The sequence below is a fragment of the Oxyura jamaicensis genome, chromosome 2 (assembly GCF_011077185.1).
Source record: "Oxyura jamaicensis isolate SHBP4307 breed ruddy duck chromosome 2, BPBGC_Ojam_1.0, whole genome shotgun sequence".
In the NCBI taxonomy this organism is placed as follows: domain Eukaryota; kingdom Metazoa; phylum Chordata; class Aves; order Anseriformes; family Anatidae; genus Oxyura; species Oxyura jamaicensis.
Window position 1 is genome coordinate 46,040,841 of NC_048894.1, and position 16,452 is coordinate 46,057,292.

Consider the following 16,452-nt stretch of genomic DNA (forward strand, 5'->3'; position numbering starts at 1 on the left):
AGCAAAGCAGTTTGTAAATCAGCTGCAGCAGTTCTCATCTCCAGAAGTAAACTTCCAGTATGCAATTCTGCCCTGTGCCGTACTTGGAATGTGCTAGGGCTGCACTGTAGGTACACTAAAAAAGCCTGTGATAAAGCTCCTTTACAAGCCTCACCCAAGCAGAAGTATGCCATGTAATTAGCTTTGACAAAGTTCATATCCAATATACTTTAATTTTAATCATGAGAAGCAACAATGCAGCAGCTCCATAGAACTGTGTCATTCGTGAATGTTTTATAAAGGAAGTACCATGTTTAAAATTTAAGCTTCGTGTTGTAGAAAACAGTAAAAATTTTATCTATGAACTTTTAAAGAGGTCACTGAAGAACAACTTAAGAGAAACGCTCACGGGAAACAGGTTCTTAGTACAGCATCTCAGTTACATAACCATTAGAAGATGGGAAGCGCCTTCTAAGAGAGGGATTAGTTTCAAACATTTCCAAAGGACACGAACACAACTATTTTGCTATGGGGCAAAGAGCAAGAGGTAATTTTACAGCCTTCAAGGGTGGATAAAATTTTGAAAATCATAACCAACACCAACAGGACATGCTTAATGTGCAAAGGCCTCCAGAAGCACGTGCCTCCCTCCCCAGACTTAACTAATGCAGGAAAGACAACTTTTTCACTTTTCAGTTTATTAAAAATGGATACCATAAACAAGACCTGTACAAAAAAAAATCCAAAATTGCCCAGAATTTGGTAACAGTTGTGTGGTGAGAAGTTATCGTCTCGGGCCCCCTCTTCCTCTTCCACGGCCCCGGCCTCTCCCACGTCCTCGGCCCCGGCCTCTTCCAGCAACTTAGCAAATAAAACAGAAAGGATAAATCAAGTGAGACCTGGCAATACGTTAACTTAGATTAAAACATTCTGTAGCGAGCATAAACAGCCTGATGTCTCCTCGTAAGGAAGCAATAGGTCAGATATTAAATCTGTTAACACTTGAAAGTTTTAGACAGCACGTTCCTATTCTGTGGTAGGTTTTGCAGTGTACAATTTCCACAGACTCCTGTCTGTCTCTGACTGCACTACAGCTAACGAGGGGATGAAATACGCTATAAATTACATACACACATTCTTAAATTCTATGGCACATGTATCGTGCTCTGACACAGAACTGTAGCTCCTCTTCTCTGTTTGGTAAAACCTGGTTTTTCAGGAATAAAAAAACGAATGTGCAAGATTTTTGCTGCACTAAGTGTTTTGGTTACTATTCATCTCCCTGGCAAAGATTTTCTTCTGCCTCAGCTCACGTTGTGCTTTATTAAGTATGCTGCAAAAGGGAAATACACGGTTTAACACAGAGATTTCCAAGCTCTCTCAAGTGCTACGTGAAGCAGCAGCATTTTTAAAGGATCCTACCACCAAACAGCTCCTACTGCTCTCAGTGGTGCCTGTGCCAATTTCAGAGGTGATTCTCAGGCCAATAGCTTCCTCCTACTTTTAAATCCTGCTGTTTCATTGTACAGTAAGGGGAAGATAGAATTACAGAATAATTCAGGCTGGAGGTCATATGGTCCACATGGTATCATCACTTTACCCCCTTTTCCTGACTCCAAAATACTCGGAAGCATCATCACACTCGAACCCACTGCACAGACACCCACAGATCTCTCTCTCAGCAGCATCCAGCCTTCCATCACTGACTTAGTTTGCCAAGGAGAGACCACGTGGTAAGGGGTTCTGCAGCCCAAGGGCATTTCCAGACTAAGGCGAAGCGCACTGCAGCACAGCCGTGGTCTGAGACTGCTTCAGCACAGCGAGGGCGCACGGAGTACTGGACAGCCCCGCCACAGCTCCTTCTCTTTCCTCAAGGTTAGAAAGGAACAGCGATGTTCTGGTTCCTGTCACACTGTGAGGCTCAGAGAAAAGGTAATCCAACCGCACTGCACTTTCTCCACGTGGTCAGATTACGTTAGTGGACATGAGAGGAACAAAACCGCTTCAGGAGCCTTGTCCTTATTGTCTAATAAAGCCAGCAGCCACAACGCTGGCACTTCGTGATGCACACACCCGAGGCTGCCTTATGCCATTTCAAGGTAAACAGATTAATTACGACCTATTTTTAGAACATACCATGGATCAAAGACTGCAGATCCAAACACTTAAACAAGAATTACAGGGGAAATGGTAAGACATTATTTTAGAGCCCAATTAGCTTTCATCTCAACTTCTTTTAAAAACACACAGATTAACCACTGGGCAAATTTTTACTGCCTGAAGACATACAAATTCTGTGGAGTTTACTGGATATTAATTTTTAGGTGTGGAATAAAACTGAACTATTCCCCATACTGTTAGGCTTTTGAGGAAAAGGGCTTTTTTTTTTTCAACAGAGAGCAGCTCATTAGAATACAGCTTTGGCTCCCTCACAGTTCGGAAGCCTCTCCAATTCAGTTCTCCAGGAGTTTATTTTTATCCACTACCGAGCGGGATTTCAGTTCTGCCCTGTTCACGAGGCTGCTTTGTACTTTCGTATCAGGCTATATTTGAAGTTCCCCATACAAACTGGGGAAACAGAAAAGACAGTCTGAAAAGAGGAATTGTAAATTTCTTTGCTGTCACCTCTGAGAATGGGACAGGTTAAGATTTACTCAAGCTTTAAAAACATTTACGTTTTTAAAACAGAAGCGTGAGAAGTCATAAAATCATTTTACGTGAAAGAAAACCCTGCAGAGGTCAAGAAGGTAGGCAAGGCAGAGCGAGCAAGGCCAGTATCAAACCCTCGAATGTGAAAGAACGAGCTGCCCAGTGCAGGTTCTGATCACGCTTTCAGATTCAGAGATCTCAAAGGCAGAACAAACAGACTAGGTCATCACAAACTAACCTGCTTCTCTCTTCTTGGACTTGACTTTTGGCTCAACATCCACTAGCAAAGTATCCAGAGGCAAACTGTCTGGCAGAATGAAGTAGCGGATGTTATTCCCTCGAATACTCAGCGTCTCCAGCTGCACAGGTTCTCTGTTCTTCAGCGTCATTTTGACTGCTTTGAGATGAGTATTCATACTGACATCCACTCCTGAAACAACAGAAGTCTCATTTTCACGGATGAAAGCACAGAAAAACACCCAAAAAGGGACCATCGGAAGGATGCAACACGCTTCAAGTTTTGTCCTGTTCATTAACACACACTTGTGGATCTATGCCGTTAATTAATCAAGCTTCTAACTACGAGAAACTACATCTTCTTTCTCTCTTAAATCATGCTCGATATCAGCTGCTGCCCACAACACCTCAATGAAAAATTGTTGATGGAAGAACCGTTTTGCTCCTAGCTGAGCAGTATTGCTAGAGGTCTTCATCTAGGTCCTAGACTGTCACAGCAATTCTGTGAACAAATAAAACAATTTATTTGAACAACAAATAAACTCCTGTTTTTTACAGAAGTCTAGCATTAGTCTTTCTGCTCCTTCAAAAAGGAAGCAAAACAAACCATTGAGAAGGTGAAAAAAACTGATCATTTATTCTTGCAATATGCCTAAGAAAAAGCCCAACTATCAAGCATTTCTTTTCTGATGAAATACCTCTAATTCTGCTGTGATATCTTCTGTAACAATATGCAAAAGGCACTATGGTCTCTGAGACTGTAACAATCAAAGTAAGGGTCATTTTTCAGATAAAAAAATTGGACAAAAGATGGAAATCCTAATTTACAAACATTATTTTTTGTTAATTCGGTGACCCATGTGAGCACGATTTTAGTGTTCAAACTTCTGTACAACCAGCCAACCCTTATGGTCAAAACACTGTCTTGCTTCACAGATACGGAAAAACAAACTGTAAGACGTTTTACCAAGGCAGATAACGTGAGCGAGCAGCAGACCAGAACCAGAGGAACCGCTGTGCTATTCTGATTTTCCTATCCTCTCCCCTGTCATTCTACAGTTGGCACGGTTCTGACTCCTGTACTTCACCCATCCCCTCCTGTACTTCACTCCTGTCCCCTCCTGTCCCCTCCTTGCAGCGTGAGCATTACACAAACCCGCTCCTTCAGCAGGGCTGCGGCAGCAGAAGGAGGAAGGGGAAATGGCGCGAACCCGGGCGTTGTTACCGGGGTTTGTGCACCAGCGTAAAGGGAAGACTGTCCCTTTAGAAACAGGGATTGCATTCAGAGGTTTTTACAGATTCTTAGCAGAGCACGAGAGAGACTTTGCTCAATAACCAAGCCCAGAAGCAGCGAGGTCAGAAGGAGACATGCAGGCTGTTTGCCTCCTACCTAGCTGGGTTCAATGGAGCACGCTGCACTCGGATACCGGGCGGTGCATTCAGGTGCTAATCAGCGCTGATGCAGCTGGCTGCAAAGTAACGCCAATCTTTAACTTTGCCAAATCTCAGCAGATTGCTACGAGCCAAAAAGGCACCTAAGCAACCCCCTGGATTAAAACTTTGCCAAGTTTGAACTGTTTTTTGTTCTTCATCTCATCAGGGTAGAACAGCCTCCAAAAGCAACTTGAAGTGGGTGAAGGAAAGGAGGTCAAGCACGATCATTAGCTTCACCACCACAACGGTTTGCTTTGTGAAATGCAACAGCCCCACCTACGTACCTGGATGTCTCTGAGTAACTCTAACATGAGATTGTTCTGAGAACACTCAGTCTCTGATGTTACTAAAGCAAACAAAGCAGCCCATGCATTTTTCCACACACATGAGAATGAAATAATTGACTACAAAGGTTCTCCCAGCTGCCTTCAGTTCAGTGATACAAAGGAGCACCTTCATTTTAGGGATCAGCGCAGACACTAAGTGCTTCCCCAGACATTAACATTCACAAAATTATTGTGTGTGACGGACCTCTGACAACAGCAGGTCACCGCATTATTAATGCCAGGATTCCTTTTTGCCCTTAATCCCTACACTTCAGGTCTTCCCAAGCTACGTCTTCACACCAAAACCAGTGCAAGTATATGCAAAGATTCAAGTTCACCACAAGCAGAGCAACAGGCTTGAAGGAAATAACTCACTTTTAGATTAAAATTGCTTACACGTATAGTTTGACCAATTTAAGGCTGCATCAACATTTAACACTCGCCACTTATGTGTGCTACCATTTTAAGAAAAAATCCCTCTGCTGGTGACTTGGGTGTAATGTTTTTATGCGGCTGTAGCTTGTCACAACTTCTCTAATGAAAGAAGTACTCAAGCATCTTATAAACGTTTAGGCCGTATCCACCACCAGTTTTGTAAGACAGTAAATCTACCTTACCAATATAAGCGTGCTGCTAAAATTCTAAGCGAGTATCATGCTTACAGCAGCTTTGCCAGCAAAACGATTGGGAACGGTTTGCTTCCTTCAGCCCCAAGCCTGTTTGTAAACAAAGCTCTGGTCAGACCGAAAGGCTCCCAGGATGACAGAATTCACTACCTCACAGAAGTGCCTTGTTGATGGAAAGCTTATTGCAAAACAAACCGGCGGTGTAAATCTGACCGTGGGTGAACTCGCCCACCCGTGTGTCAAAGCGGATCCGTGACCTTCTGACGTTTCCTCGTGTTTGCGGCTGGCCGTGGGGAGCTGGCGGGTCTCAGCTCACCCCACCCCGCCTTACCGGCGGACGTCCGGACCCTACTGCAGGGAACCCCTCTCCCTCCTGCCCACCCGCGAGCACTCCGCCCGCTTCCATCCGCGCAGCTCTCCTCCAGCGGGAGCGCAAAGCGGCAAAGCCCAGCCTGAAGGCGGCTGCCGATGCCCAGCACCGAGCTAACGGGCTGGGCGCTGCTGCGGGCCGCCTCCGCGCTCTACCTGTGATGGTTCCGTGCACCTGCGTCCCGTTCTTCAGCTCGATAGTCACCGTCTCGTGGCTCAGCTTCATTAGGAACCTGCCAATTAAGAACACGCCGTTAATTCCCCCCCGCTACCACACAACGCGGTGCTGGCGCGACCCTCGGGGCCGCTCCCGCCAAGCCCCACACAGAGGGCGGGCGCCATGGCGGCTGGCGGCCGTTATGGCGGGCGCCATTTGCGGGCGCCATGGCGGCCGGGCGGCCATCCGCCCCCATCCGCTCACCTGACGAGCTTCATGGCGGCGGGAGCCCGGCGCCGCGGCCGGAGGGATTCGGGCTGGCGGCGGAGAGCCGCGGGGCGGGCTGCGGGGGGCTCCTGCCACAAGGCCGCGCCGCCAGCAAGCGGCCGCCGCCCACAGCGCCAAGGGGCGGAAGCGGCGCGGCGGAAAGGGCCGGGCCCGGGCCCGCGACTGCGCCCTTCGCTGCCTTCGGTGCGGAAATTTAAGTCCTCGAACAGCGAAGTGAGCCTCACAAAGAAACCAAACACAGCCCCAGCTGCCCTCTGCTGAGAAATAGTCCCCAGCGAACGAGGTGGAGAGAGGCAAGGCTGACCTAAAGCACACAACGCACCAGACAGCATCTAGAAAAGTTGGGCATTTTATTGTCCTTTAGGAGTACACCGTTTGTGATTCTAGAAATACAGACTGTGCAAAGCACTGAAATACAGATGCCTTCCAACTTCAAAAACCTATGTTAGTCTGTGTTTTCGATCCATTTAATCACGTTTGGTCTTTGCCACGACAAGTTTTTCCACCAGGGATGCAAAGGTTCAGTTCTAGCCTGCAAGACAACCAAGTTCTAAATGGCACCTGCCTGTGAGCCATAAAAACCATTAAATAGTGAGATTACGATATTTTGTACTTCGTGTCTGTTACAGAGTTCATGTTCAAAACTGTTAAGTTAAAGGATTTTCCAGTTAACCACCAACTGGTACTTCCATTACAGCATCTAGAAGCTAACAGATACTTCGCAAGTACTAGTGTTTATGAGCAGGTTATGTTTACACAAAACCCAGAGAAGCCTCCAGAAACATTCAAGATTAAAATGAACAGTTAACAATTGCAAAAATCTGTACATATTTTCAGTCATAACACAGTGAAACACTGGATTATCAGTGTCTTATGTTCTAGCTTCAATGACAACTGTGCTAGTTCTAATATTCTACATATTTCTCCCTTCCCCCATTTAAATTTTATAATCGCAATCTGAATATACAGCTGTACTTACAGGAAATATTAAACAATGCACAGCGCCTTAAGCAAGTTTCATCTCTGGTTTCAAACAAACCATATAAAATAAGTGACAAAATAGTTTAAAATTGGTCCTTGATTAGGATTACTTTTTTTTTTTTTACAGCTTGGAAGCACTAAATTTAAAGACACACATTTATTGTTAACCAACACAAATTATAGTGTAGCTTTTTTAAACTTTAAGTGTTATATCATCATGCACAAAAAGCAAGCTGCTGCTCCCAAGTGCAACCATGGTGTTAGGCTGACACTTTCTCCTCAGATTCTTACTCCTTTTTTCGTAAATTATTTCAACATAAAGTATAGAAGCAGCTGACTAGCAAAACAATATGAAGTTCACCTTTTACATTGTGACTGTTCTGAAAGTAGTGGAATACTTTGGACCTTTAGCATAAGGAGGATTCAATAAACACCAAAAAGGATTTTACATTCTTTGATTTCATTTACATATTTAGAAAAAAATCTTTAATGTGCTAACTAATGAATCATCATCTGGAGGCTGTAGTACTGAAACAGTGCAAGACATTTGCAACTTCAGGAACATCCAATTACACTGCCCTTTCACCCAAACAATGATTAGTAGAATATTGCATCAGTCCCAGATAACACAGGACAAAAAGCTCATTTTGGAAGAGCATTAGGATTCAACAGATCCTTTAATTTGGTGGGGAAAAGAAACAACACACACAAATGCACAAAGGACTTGTTAACATTGACTTTATCACAGCAAATGTAATCCAGCTACAAGTCTTGGAACACGACTTTCTGTTCTTATGAAGCCTTATTTGTTCAAAGAAGCTCCGTTATTAGTGCTTCAACACCTCGGTATTTTGAGATATGAACAGCATCGGAGCTCCCTCCTGTCAAGCCAGAACAGAACAAAATTCAGCTGAAATTGCACACTTGGACCATGAGCTAAAGCAGTCCACTTACACCCTATAACATTAAAGCCAGCTTTTTGGTGTCTGGAATCTTTGAATCATCTCAGTAAACTGAGTGGAGCCCCCTCCACAAATGCAATATTCCAAAAACCATTGCAACTAAGATCGCCGAGTCAGATCTCAGTTGAAAGCTACCACCAAAGGACACTATTTTCTCTCCCCACAAGGCTGCCAAGGAAGAATGTTCATTAGATCACAGTTTGGTGTGGAAAGCAGGTCAGTAGAGACTCCAGGTGTGGCTTGAGGAATCCTCAGTACCAAGCCGCTTTCCACACACACAAATTCAGTCCATCTTCTCTTTCTGGACCAACTTGGGTGCATCTACAAAATCCTTGCCATTGTAAAGGATGATAGCGAAGGTTCCAAAGCTTGCACTTCCCCAGAAAAGCACATAGGCGAGTGTCTCAGTCCATGTATCACCTGTTAAGTCAGACAAATACCATACTTTATTATTTGCAACTCAGAGTATCTAAATACAAAACCAAAACATTGCAAGCTCTCCCTCAGATATCAAATGAAATTGAAAGTGCTTCAAAGGTAGTACTAGCGTCTTCTCTTATACCATCCTGTATTCCCTTACCTAGCAGTTGATTTAAAGTTACTTGTTCATAAACCAGTGTTCTGTTTGCCATATAGTTCTTACAATGCTTTGACACTGCTACAGAGGTCACGGAGTCAAGAACCCGACTGGCACTAACATTAGAAAATCCAAGACAAAAGCAGAAAGCAAAGACTTTAGTTCCCAGCACAAATGTAGGTTAGTGGAACAACTGTCAGACCAAACTTACGACTATATCTGGCTTTTCTGAATTGCCTTTGTGCCAAAAGTTAGGAGTTATTCTTCAGGGGATTCATCCAGGCTAAAATAAAGCTATACATCTACTCAGGTAGAACTAAATTCAGGGATTCAGGATGAATTATTTGCCCCCAAGTGACTTCTGTAGAAGTTTTAGTACTGTTTTCTATACTACCTCAGGTTTTTCCATATTAATGGTATCATGCTGACCCTCAGTCTCCAGAGCCTTGCTCAAACACCTTTCAGTATGACTGAGAAGCACATTTATGCTGTATATTTTCTTAGTAACCATTTGAAGGGGAAAAAAAACATGTACAGTCCCCACACAAGCAAGCTAATTTTGGGAAATTTAACTCAGTAGCAACTTACCAGCCATTAGCAAACAAATAATGCACATGGAGAAAGCAACCACCATAATAATAGGCAACTAGGGAAAGAAAAAAGAATAATTAAATGATATAATAGCACATATTTCTTAAATTCCTTTAAGCTAGAACATATTGCAAAGCTATTTACTAACTTTACCATAAAATGGCTTCAACTGCTGATGGAAGATACCATAGTAAAATTTTGGAGAGTTCCAAAATTTGGTGAAGTGTGTTCAATATTGAGGCTCAGGATTAAAACACATCTATTGGATAAGATGTGAAGTTTTTAAAAAACACTAGCTACCAATTAAACCCCTTGTGTCCCCAAACACCATTTTGCTACATAAAAGGTGAAGGAAAAAAAAGTTTTCTTCATGTTACAGTCTGTGCTTCTGCATGAAATATGAGAACTTCACACGCTCCTTGTGCGGAAGGAAACAGTCACTGATGGTGATTAGTAGAAATTCTGCCTTTCCACTGGATGAAGCAGATTTAAAAAAAAGCAAGCAGCAGTTTTTTCAATACCTCAAGGAAACTCCGTTTTCTGTCAAGGAAACAGTCTGGGTTTAGTCCTATAAGCAGGTATCATAGAAACAGAACCATATTATAGGGACACTCCATTACTAAGACAATTGCCACTTTGTCTTACTGATGCAAGTGACTAAATAGGTTTCATGTGTAACATGAGTAAAGTCCCCATACTCACAGCTAAGAACTTCCAGTCTTTCTTGACGTGTAGAGGACTCGCAGGTTCTACTTCATCCACTGAGTAATTTCCAAGAAAGAGATCAATAGCATCCTGGAAGAGAAGAGAAACAGAGCAAGAGTTAGAACACACAGCAAATTTGATATTTATCAGATACGTTTTCCAACAGATAAAAGCCTAACTTACTTGTCTAAATCCATCAGAAAAGTTATTTTTGTAGTAACGTATTAATGAGTTCCAGCCATCCATTATTAAGCCCCACTGAGTCCTCTTTCCAGTTCTGCAAGAAGTTTCGAAAAATATTTGTAATAGATGTATGCATTCAGGAACAGAATTTCAGCTTTACAGTCCTTTCATTGCTCAAGTGTGTACCATGCTTAATGAATACCTACACATACATACAATAATCTAGTGCTACCTCTGCATTAATACCACACACACATTTGTAACAAAATTTATTTGAAAATAGAATTGCCCTTCTCTCCATGCCATGACACAAATGTACCTTGAATGGGCTCATTTTCTTGTTTTTATTTCCAGATTACCTTTTTTTATTTCATACGTTAGTATGAAGCAAAGAATAATGTTCTTTTATAGATTCTAGTCTCACATTTTACCAGTTGAACTAAATGACGGCAAAATTCATTAATGGCCTAAGCCCCAAATCAGTGATCTTTTCAGATACGAAGACCTAAAGAAAGCCCCAAATGTGCACAAAAATGTTTTACAAGAAAGGGTGACTTGCCTTGTATAATCTGTCTTTAAGGCACCAGTTCCAGCATATTGTTTGGCACAAGCATTAGCATTATCAGCCCATGCTGTGAACAGGAAAACATTGAGAAAGATTAAGGAAGTTATTTACTTTGTTTGAAAAGGTGATTTTTTTTTTGATCTCTCTGAACTTCATACCATTTTTGTAGATTTTCTCAAAGTCAGCCTGCTCCTCAATTCTCTGTCCAACATGCAAAACACCTAGCCTCTGAAACAAAAAGCATATTGAAGCTCACTAGCAGGTCATTAGAAACACTGGGATTTGCTTTTAGAAAAAAAAAACTTTATTCATTAAACTAGAATCTGGCCAGAGTATTTCAAACAAATGCTACAGTAACTGAAGTACACAAGCTTTTATTGAAGTGTTAAATTACATTTCAGTTCCAAACAAATCCTTCCTCCTCTTAAGAGCTTGTTAAATAAAAATAAAACATTCACCTGAAGCTGGGCTTGAAGAGATCGGCGTGCTAACAAGCTCTGAATCACATTTGTTCGATCAAGGCAGTCCATACAATTACTGCGGAATATTCCTTCCTGCTGAGTCACGATTTTACCATCGGAATCAACTAGAAAATAACTAACACACACAATCCACGTAAGTATGTATAGATAAGCCTATATAAAGCACACATTCTCACAATACTCTAGCAGCCAAAACAGTTGTCTAGAGCATATGGAGAGTTGTTGGCCATGTCTTTGAACTGTGATACCTCCCTGAATGTTTCCTCTCCCACGATGAAAAGCAGCAATCAATACATGAACATTTGATAATCTCTGAACATCACTCACTGTTACCGTGCAGACAAAGCAATATTGAGCTATCTGCCACTATGAAGAGCAATTTCTAGTGCAACAGTGACTTAAGTTTTATGTTTGTGTTATAGTCCTAGTTCCACAGTTAGCAAGATTACTAGCAGAGTGTAAACAGCAAAGTAACCAGATTTGGACCTATGTACCTGGAGTTACCAGCTTCAGTCCGGTCACCACCACCACGGAGTACTATAAACTGTCAGGAACACTTCTTCCACAAAGGTATTCAAATCTTTCAGGCCACTACTGAAAGTCTACTACCATCAATTCTTATCACCCTCTTCTCCATTATATGAAGATCTGAGGGAACCAGGTGTTCCCTCTTGCAACTACATACACTAATCATTACCTCTTTTTTTTTTAAACCAACTAAACCAGTCACTTTCTCCCCCAACCTCTCAGTAATTGGTATTAAACAGCTCATTTTAAATACTGAATTGCATGCAAATATTTTGATAACTGAGCTAGTGAAACAAATATGCAAATCAAATCATCCATTGGATACATGAATGGGACTTAGCCTTCTGCTCTAGCATTAAGCTCTCAGTTGCTTAAAGATTTGCAGATCATATTCTGTAGGTTAAGTTACTCCCTTAGGTAATTCTGAACTCTGAATTTGAACCAGATCCACTGCTACTGCATAGCATTTTAAGACTAAAAAAAAATCATACTAGAGTCATGTAGTACTAAAAATCAAGAACCCTACTTATGGGCATATGTATTTACTTTGATCAGCCCTGTGTTAACAAGATCTAGTTTTCTAATTCTTGAAGAACTGGTTTTATTAAACTGTTTTACATTGTTGAATGATTAAAGGAGAGCTTACACCCACAAAAAATTTGTTTTCCCCTCCTCCCTTAAGTTTTGCCTAGAACTGGTATTAGGATAAGTAGCACAGCTGAAGAGTAGACATTTCTGGTTAATGACAGATTAAGTAATGCATACCCTATAACAGCTCTTTAAAAATCATTAAAACACAAGAGTAAGCTTTCTACCGGATCTTTTGCAATCTGTAGAAGATGGAAGTGTTTTACGTCTCTCTGGGGCGCAGAATTTTTAAGAGCATCAGAATTCAGATTTCTCCTGTTACAATTTGAACAACGATCGCCCAAGATGAAATAAAACAAAGCAAGGTAGAGGCAACCTGATACTGAGGAAGAGCTTTAATTTCTATATCTTGTAACAGACACATGGCCTCCTTTTTCATTTCAAGAAAGCTTGGTTCTTTTGTAAACCTCCAATGGCAGTTGACAGTAAACATGTGATATGATTCTAAACATGTGATATGATTCTCAGTGTTCACTCTAATAAAGGAACCTTGCTGTATAGGAAACCTATACTTATTTCTCCTTCTTTGAAGTGCTCTGAAACCAATTTATTCTGCTCTTCAGGAGGGTTGGGGTCCTTTTTTGGTGGTGGGGAAACTGTAGCCACTACCACACGATAAATTCATATTATTCTGACAGTCTTCATTCGAAGCAAGACATCTCATCCATGCAACTCCTGTTCTATTCTACACCTTGCGCCTCTTTTTAGTTACTATAACATTGCCATTTCTGTAGTGTGCCTAAAGCAGGAAGTAGATAGTTAACACACATGACCTAACAGGAAGGAAGCAATTGGAGAAGCAGAACCAAGTATGCCATTGTCCTATCAAGCTACACAACTACAAGTAGCAAAGACCAATAATTGCTTAATGCAACAAACTCAGGGGACTAGATACATACTTAAGTTGCTTTGGATGCTTAATCTACTTTTATGTGACTTAAAAACAAAGTGAGAATTTAGTTCCTTGTGGATTACTTTTATTACCAAAGACAAACAATCGGAGCTAATGCCAAGGTTTGGTACAACAAACTGTGCATTAGAGATATAAAACGCTTTCAAAAACAGCAAAGAAGGTGTGCACAGGGCTGGAGCCAAGGGAGCACTAAGTATTTAACATCACATAGCAGAAAGTTTTGCTGTCAACACAAGGAACGACTCCTGGTTTAGGAAACACCAAAGGAAACTTTTTTTAAAAAGTAACTTCAGTTGTATGCATGCTAATTTCTTCAATTGTTTATCCAAAGGACAAAGGCAGATCTTAAGATTCTCAGAGTCATTTTATTGGGACATAAAAGAGGGCTCTGTATTTTACCTACTAACGGATCTTTAACCTTGCACCAGGTATCAGCAAGAGATAAAAGATATGGAAGCACTGATGTATAGGAATACATCACCTTTACAGAAGACTACAGCTCTGTTTTAGCATTCTTTAACACAAGAAAAGTCTCATTTTAACAGTACAGAAGTGAGAGAACCAGTCTTACCTAAACTCATCTTGCTGTTCTGCTAGTTGATCCATCAAAATCTGAAGTCGATCCCATCTCATCCGACTGCACTCTTTATGGAAGTCAAATGCTATGTATCTGTTCAGAGAAAGAAGCATCTTTCTAGATTAAATACATACTGCAGTGAAGGTATCAGAAAAATCTACAGGAAAGGGCTAATCTATCAAACCGGCAGCAACAGAAGATGTGTTTTTCTTTAATGAGAGCTTCTAGCACGGATCAGTCAGGATATTTGAGCACTGACAGTATTTCAGTGTCTGCCCAGAATTCCTCTGCCTTCTCTGATCCAAGCAAACACACTGGGAACTTGCTCACTTAGAGACACAGGTGTTGAAACACAACATTCTCCTCTGGCATGAAGTAATATACCTCAGTGGCTCTCTGGAAACCGAGTTCTTTTTGAACAGTTTATCTGCCATAATAAAAATTAAACATCTGACTTGGAACAAGAGTTTAAGAGCCAATTCAATTTCTGATAAAAATAATGCTTGAGGTGAATGGTGTTTGATTCAACATTTATATGTACACATTTGCTGCAAACTGCAAGGCATTAAGATCTTCCCCTTAAATTCTCATAATCCAAAAGTTATTTGCCAATCTTTAAAGGCTATTCATGGGAAGAAAAATCATATACATGCATTGAAGACTCAAGTCATGTAAGTCTAGCAGGTAAATGCCAATCAAAATGGATTAAAAATAGAAAAATGAATTTGGCAGAATTAAGAAAATGAAAGTGAGAAACAGTTTCTGCTCTGTGTGTTTTAAAAAAAGCATCACTACAAACACCCTGACAAAGTTTTACATATTGCTATAGAGTCAGCTGGTGGAACTGAGAAAAAGATGCACAGAATTCCACAAACTTTGTACAGCAAAAGTATCAATGCCAGCCTAGATACGAGTATGAAAAGAGCACTTTTTTTTTCCAGCTTTATCTCCAATACTCTTTTGCTCACATTTAGCACTCCCCTATTAAGCTAGCAACGTAACCAAGCCCTTCTACCAGAAGCTTGTTCTATAGGGTATGATTTTTTCTCCCTAGAAGACAGAAGATCTCCAAACCACAGTTCTCTTAGTATATTATTTCAATGCTGGCATTACCATGACCCTTGACCTCCCTTCTTTGTTCTGTTTGTCTCCTCTTTGTCTCATCTCTTCAGTCTCATGCCTGCTTAGAATTAAAGCTCTGAGGTAGCGGTACTGGTTACATGCAGGTGACTTCATAGAAATAAAACAAATCAGCTGTCTGGTGAAAGGATGGAGCACTAATCACTCAGCTCAGTTTTTAAACACAGGAGGGGATCATTTCACTTCTCACATACTTGACCATTCCATTTGCCATGCTGTTCACCATGTTTGCAAACGTCTGCTCAAGAGGCTTCTCAGAACCCTTTTGGTTAACCTGGAAATAAAGAAAAAAGACAGCATTACTTGTAAGCCTGCCTGAACGGACAGCCACTTTCTCAGGAAGAAGTGAAAGCATACCAAGTTAACAATCATTTGCTTTCCATAGCTGATTATTTGTGAGTCAAAATGTCTTTGGAAGCCGTCCATCTAGAAAAGAAAGGAAATGTGATGACAGATTTAAGATGTGATTTACAAGAAAACCCTCCACAATCATCTTTTTGATGATACTGCATAGGCAGTTTTATAACTAAAAATGCGCTGGTTGTTCTCTGTTGTGTTAACGTACTTCTACTTTCACCTCCCAAGACCTTAAGCAAGCCATGGATAATGAGCACCGTCCAACTATTAAAACTCCTGCAAAGAAGAACCAAAGAGAAACCACTACCCTCACTGTTGGACTTTTTTTTCAGGCTCTGAACTTCTCTCAAGTAATACATGGGTTCTTACTGTTACTTAAAAACAATATTGCTTATTTTTATTTGACTGATTATAAGTGTCACCCTATCAAATCTACACAAGTCCAGAAATACATTGAGACCCCAAGACACAACAAGCACTCACATACATGATTTACTGACTTGCTGATCTGTGGCTTTGGTTTATACTTGAGGTTTGGTCTTTGAGACCAGAAAAAAGGAATTGATCCACGAGTCTGAAAAAGAATACATAAATAACTTTAAACAACAAAACTTACAAATTAAAATAATTTAAAAATAATTTTTTAAATAAAACAGACTGGTTTAGTTTATTTGTGTGTGCATATTTTTTAAATATTTAATTTACAGAAATACAGAAAGACTGACTTATTATACACACACCCCTGAAGCCAGTCAGCAGCTCGTTACACTGACATTACCTGAACAAATGATGCTTTGCTCCCCCTGTAATGCACAATTTGTTCTGTTTCAACAAAGTTAGCTGCATGTCCTTCTGAATCAATACCTAAGTAGGAGAAAGACCTCATTAACCAGATCAGGCTAGCTGCATAACAGCAACAACATAACAGCAAAAGGCTTCCTACCCTTCCCCTCTAAACACACAAAAAAGCATGAAAATACCAGGGCTGCCTTAAGGCAGTAAATTAAAAATGCCTTTGGCAGAAGTTTAACGTGATCTGTACCAAATTTAATTACTGAAGCACAGTTGTGCTTACCACGTTTTGATAATTACAGTCCTAGAAATTGAATAGGTTAATAGAAAATAAAACACAAGTGCTCTGACACTAAAACATCCATAATTCAATAGCAAAGGCACTG

The 16,452-nt window shown here is 40.9% G+C and overlaps 2 protein-coding genes across 3 annotated transcripts in view; both read right to left on the reverse strand.

Moving 5' to 3' along the window:
- Positions 1 to 660: 660 nt before the first annotated feature.
- Positions 661 to 6,212, reverse strand: SNRPD1 (small nuclear ribonucleoprotein D1 polypeptide). The gene is made up of 4 exons (XM_035317092.1): positions 6,042 to 6,212; positions 5,777 to 5,853; positions 2,867 to 3,058; positions 661 to 840 (listed from the first exon to the last, which is right to left on the reverse strand). The coding sequence occupies exons 1-4, from the start codon at positions 6,053 to 6,055 to the stop codon at positions 764 to 766; spliced, it is 360 nt and encodes a 119-aa protein (XP_035172983.1). The 5' UTR covers positions 6,056 to 6,212; the 3' UTR covers positions 661 to 763.
- A 186-nt stretch (positions 6,213 to 6,398) lies between these two features.
- SACM1L (SAC1 like phosphatidylinositide phosphatase) overlaps positions 6,399 to 16,452 on the reverse strand; it is a 29,671-nt gene continuing 19,617 nt past the window's right edge. Inside the window, exons 9-21 of one of the 2 annotated variants that reach the window (XR_004748084.1) lie at positions 16,053 to 16,138; positions 15,762 to 15,848; positions 15,275 to 15,343; positions 15,112 to 15,191; positions 13,772 to 13,870; positions 11,088 to 11,226; positions 10,788 to 10,857; positions 10,624 to 10,696; positions 10,065 to 10,158; positions 9,879 to 9,971; positions 9,589 to 9,664; positions 9,174 to 9,231; positions 8,365 to 8,428 (exon numbers count right to left, since the gene is read on the reverse strand). Coding sequence is in view for 1 of the 2 variants with exons in the window: in XM_035317050.1 (XP_035172941.1) it covers positions 8,292 to 8,428; positions 9,174 to 9,231; positions 9,879 to 9,971; positions 10,065 to 10,158; positions 10,624 to 10,696; positions 10,788 to 10,857; positions 11,088 to 11,226; positions 13,772 to 13,870; positions 15,112 to 15,191; positions 15,275 to 15,343; positions 15,762 to 15,848; positions 16,053 to 16,138 (1,085 nt within the window). In the remaining variant the exon portion in view is untranslated. Of the gene's footprint in view, positions 8,429 to 9,173; positions 9,232 to 9,588; positions 9,665 to 9,878; positions 9,972 to 10,064; positions 10,159 to 10,623; positions 10,697 to 10,787; positions 10,858 to 11,087; positions 11,227 to 13,771; positions 13,871 to 15,111; positions 15,192 to 15,274; positions 15,344 to 15,761; positions 15,849 to 16,052; positions 16,139 to 16,452 lie in introns of both variants that reach the window. The other variant, XM_035317050.1, reaches the window with a different exon arrangement.

Bases quoted from the DNA above. Each gene is read 5' to 3' on its own strand.
- SNRPD1 (XM_035317092.1), bottom strand. The intron at 3,059-5,776 runs GTAGAGCGCGGA...CTGTTGTTTCAG, and splicing joins GGTGCACGGAACCATCACAG to GAGTGGATGTCAGTATGAAT. The intron at 841-2,866 runs GTTAGTTTGTGA...TTATTTGCTAAG, and splicing joins GTCCAAGAAGAGAGAAGCAG to TTGCTGGAAGAGGCCGGGGC.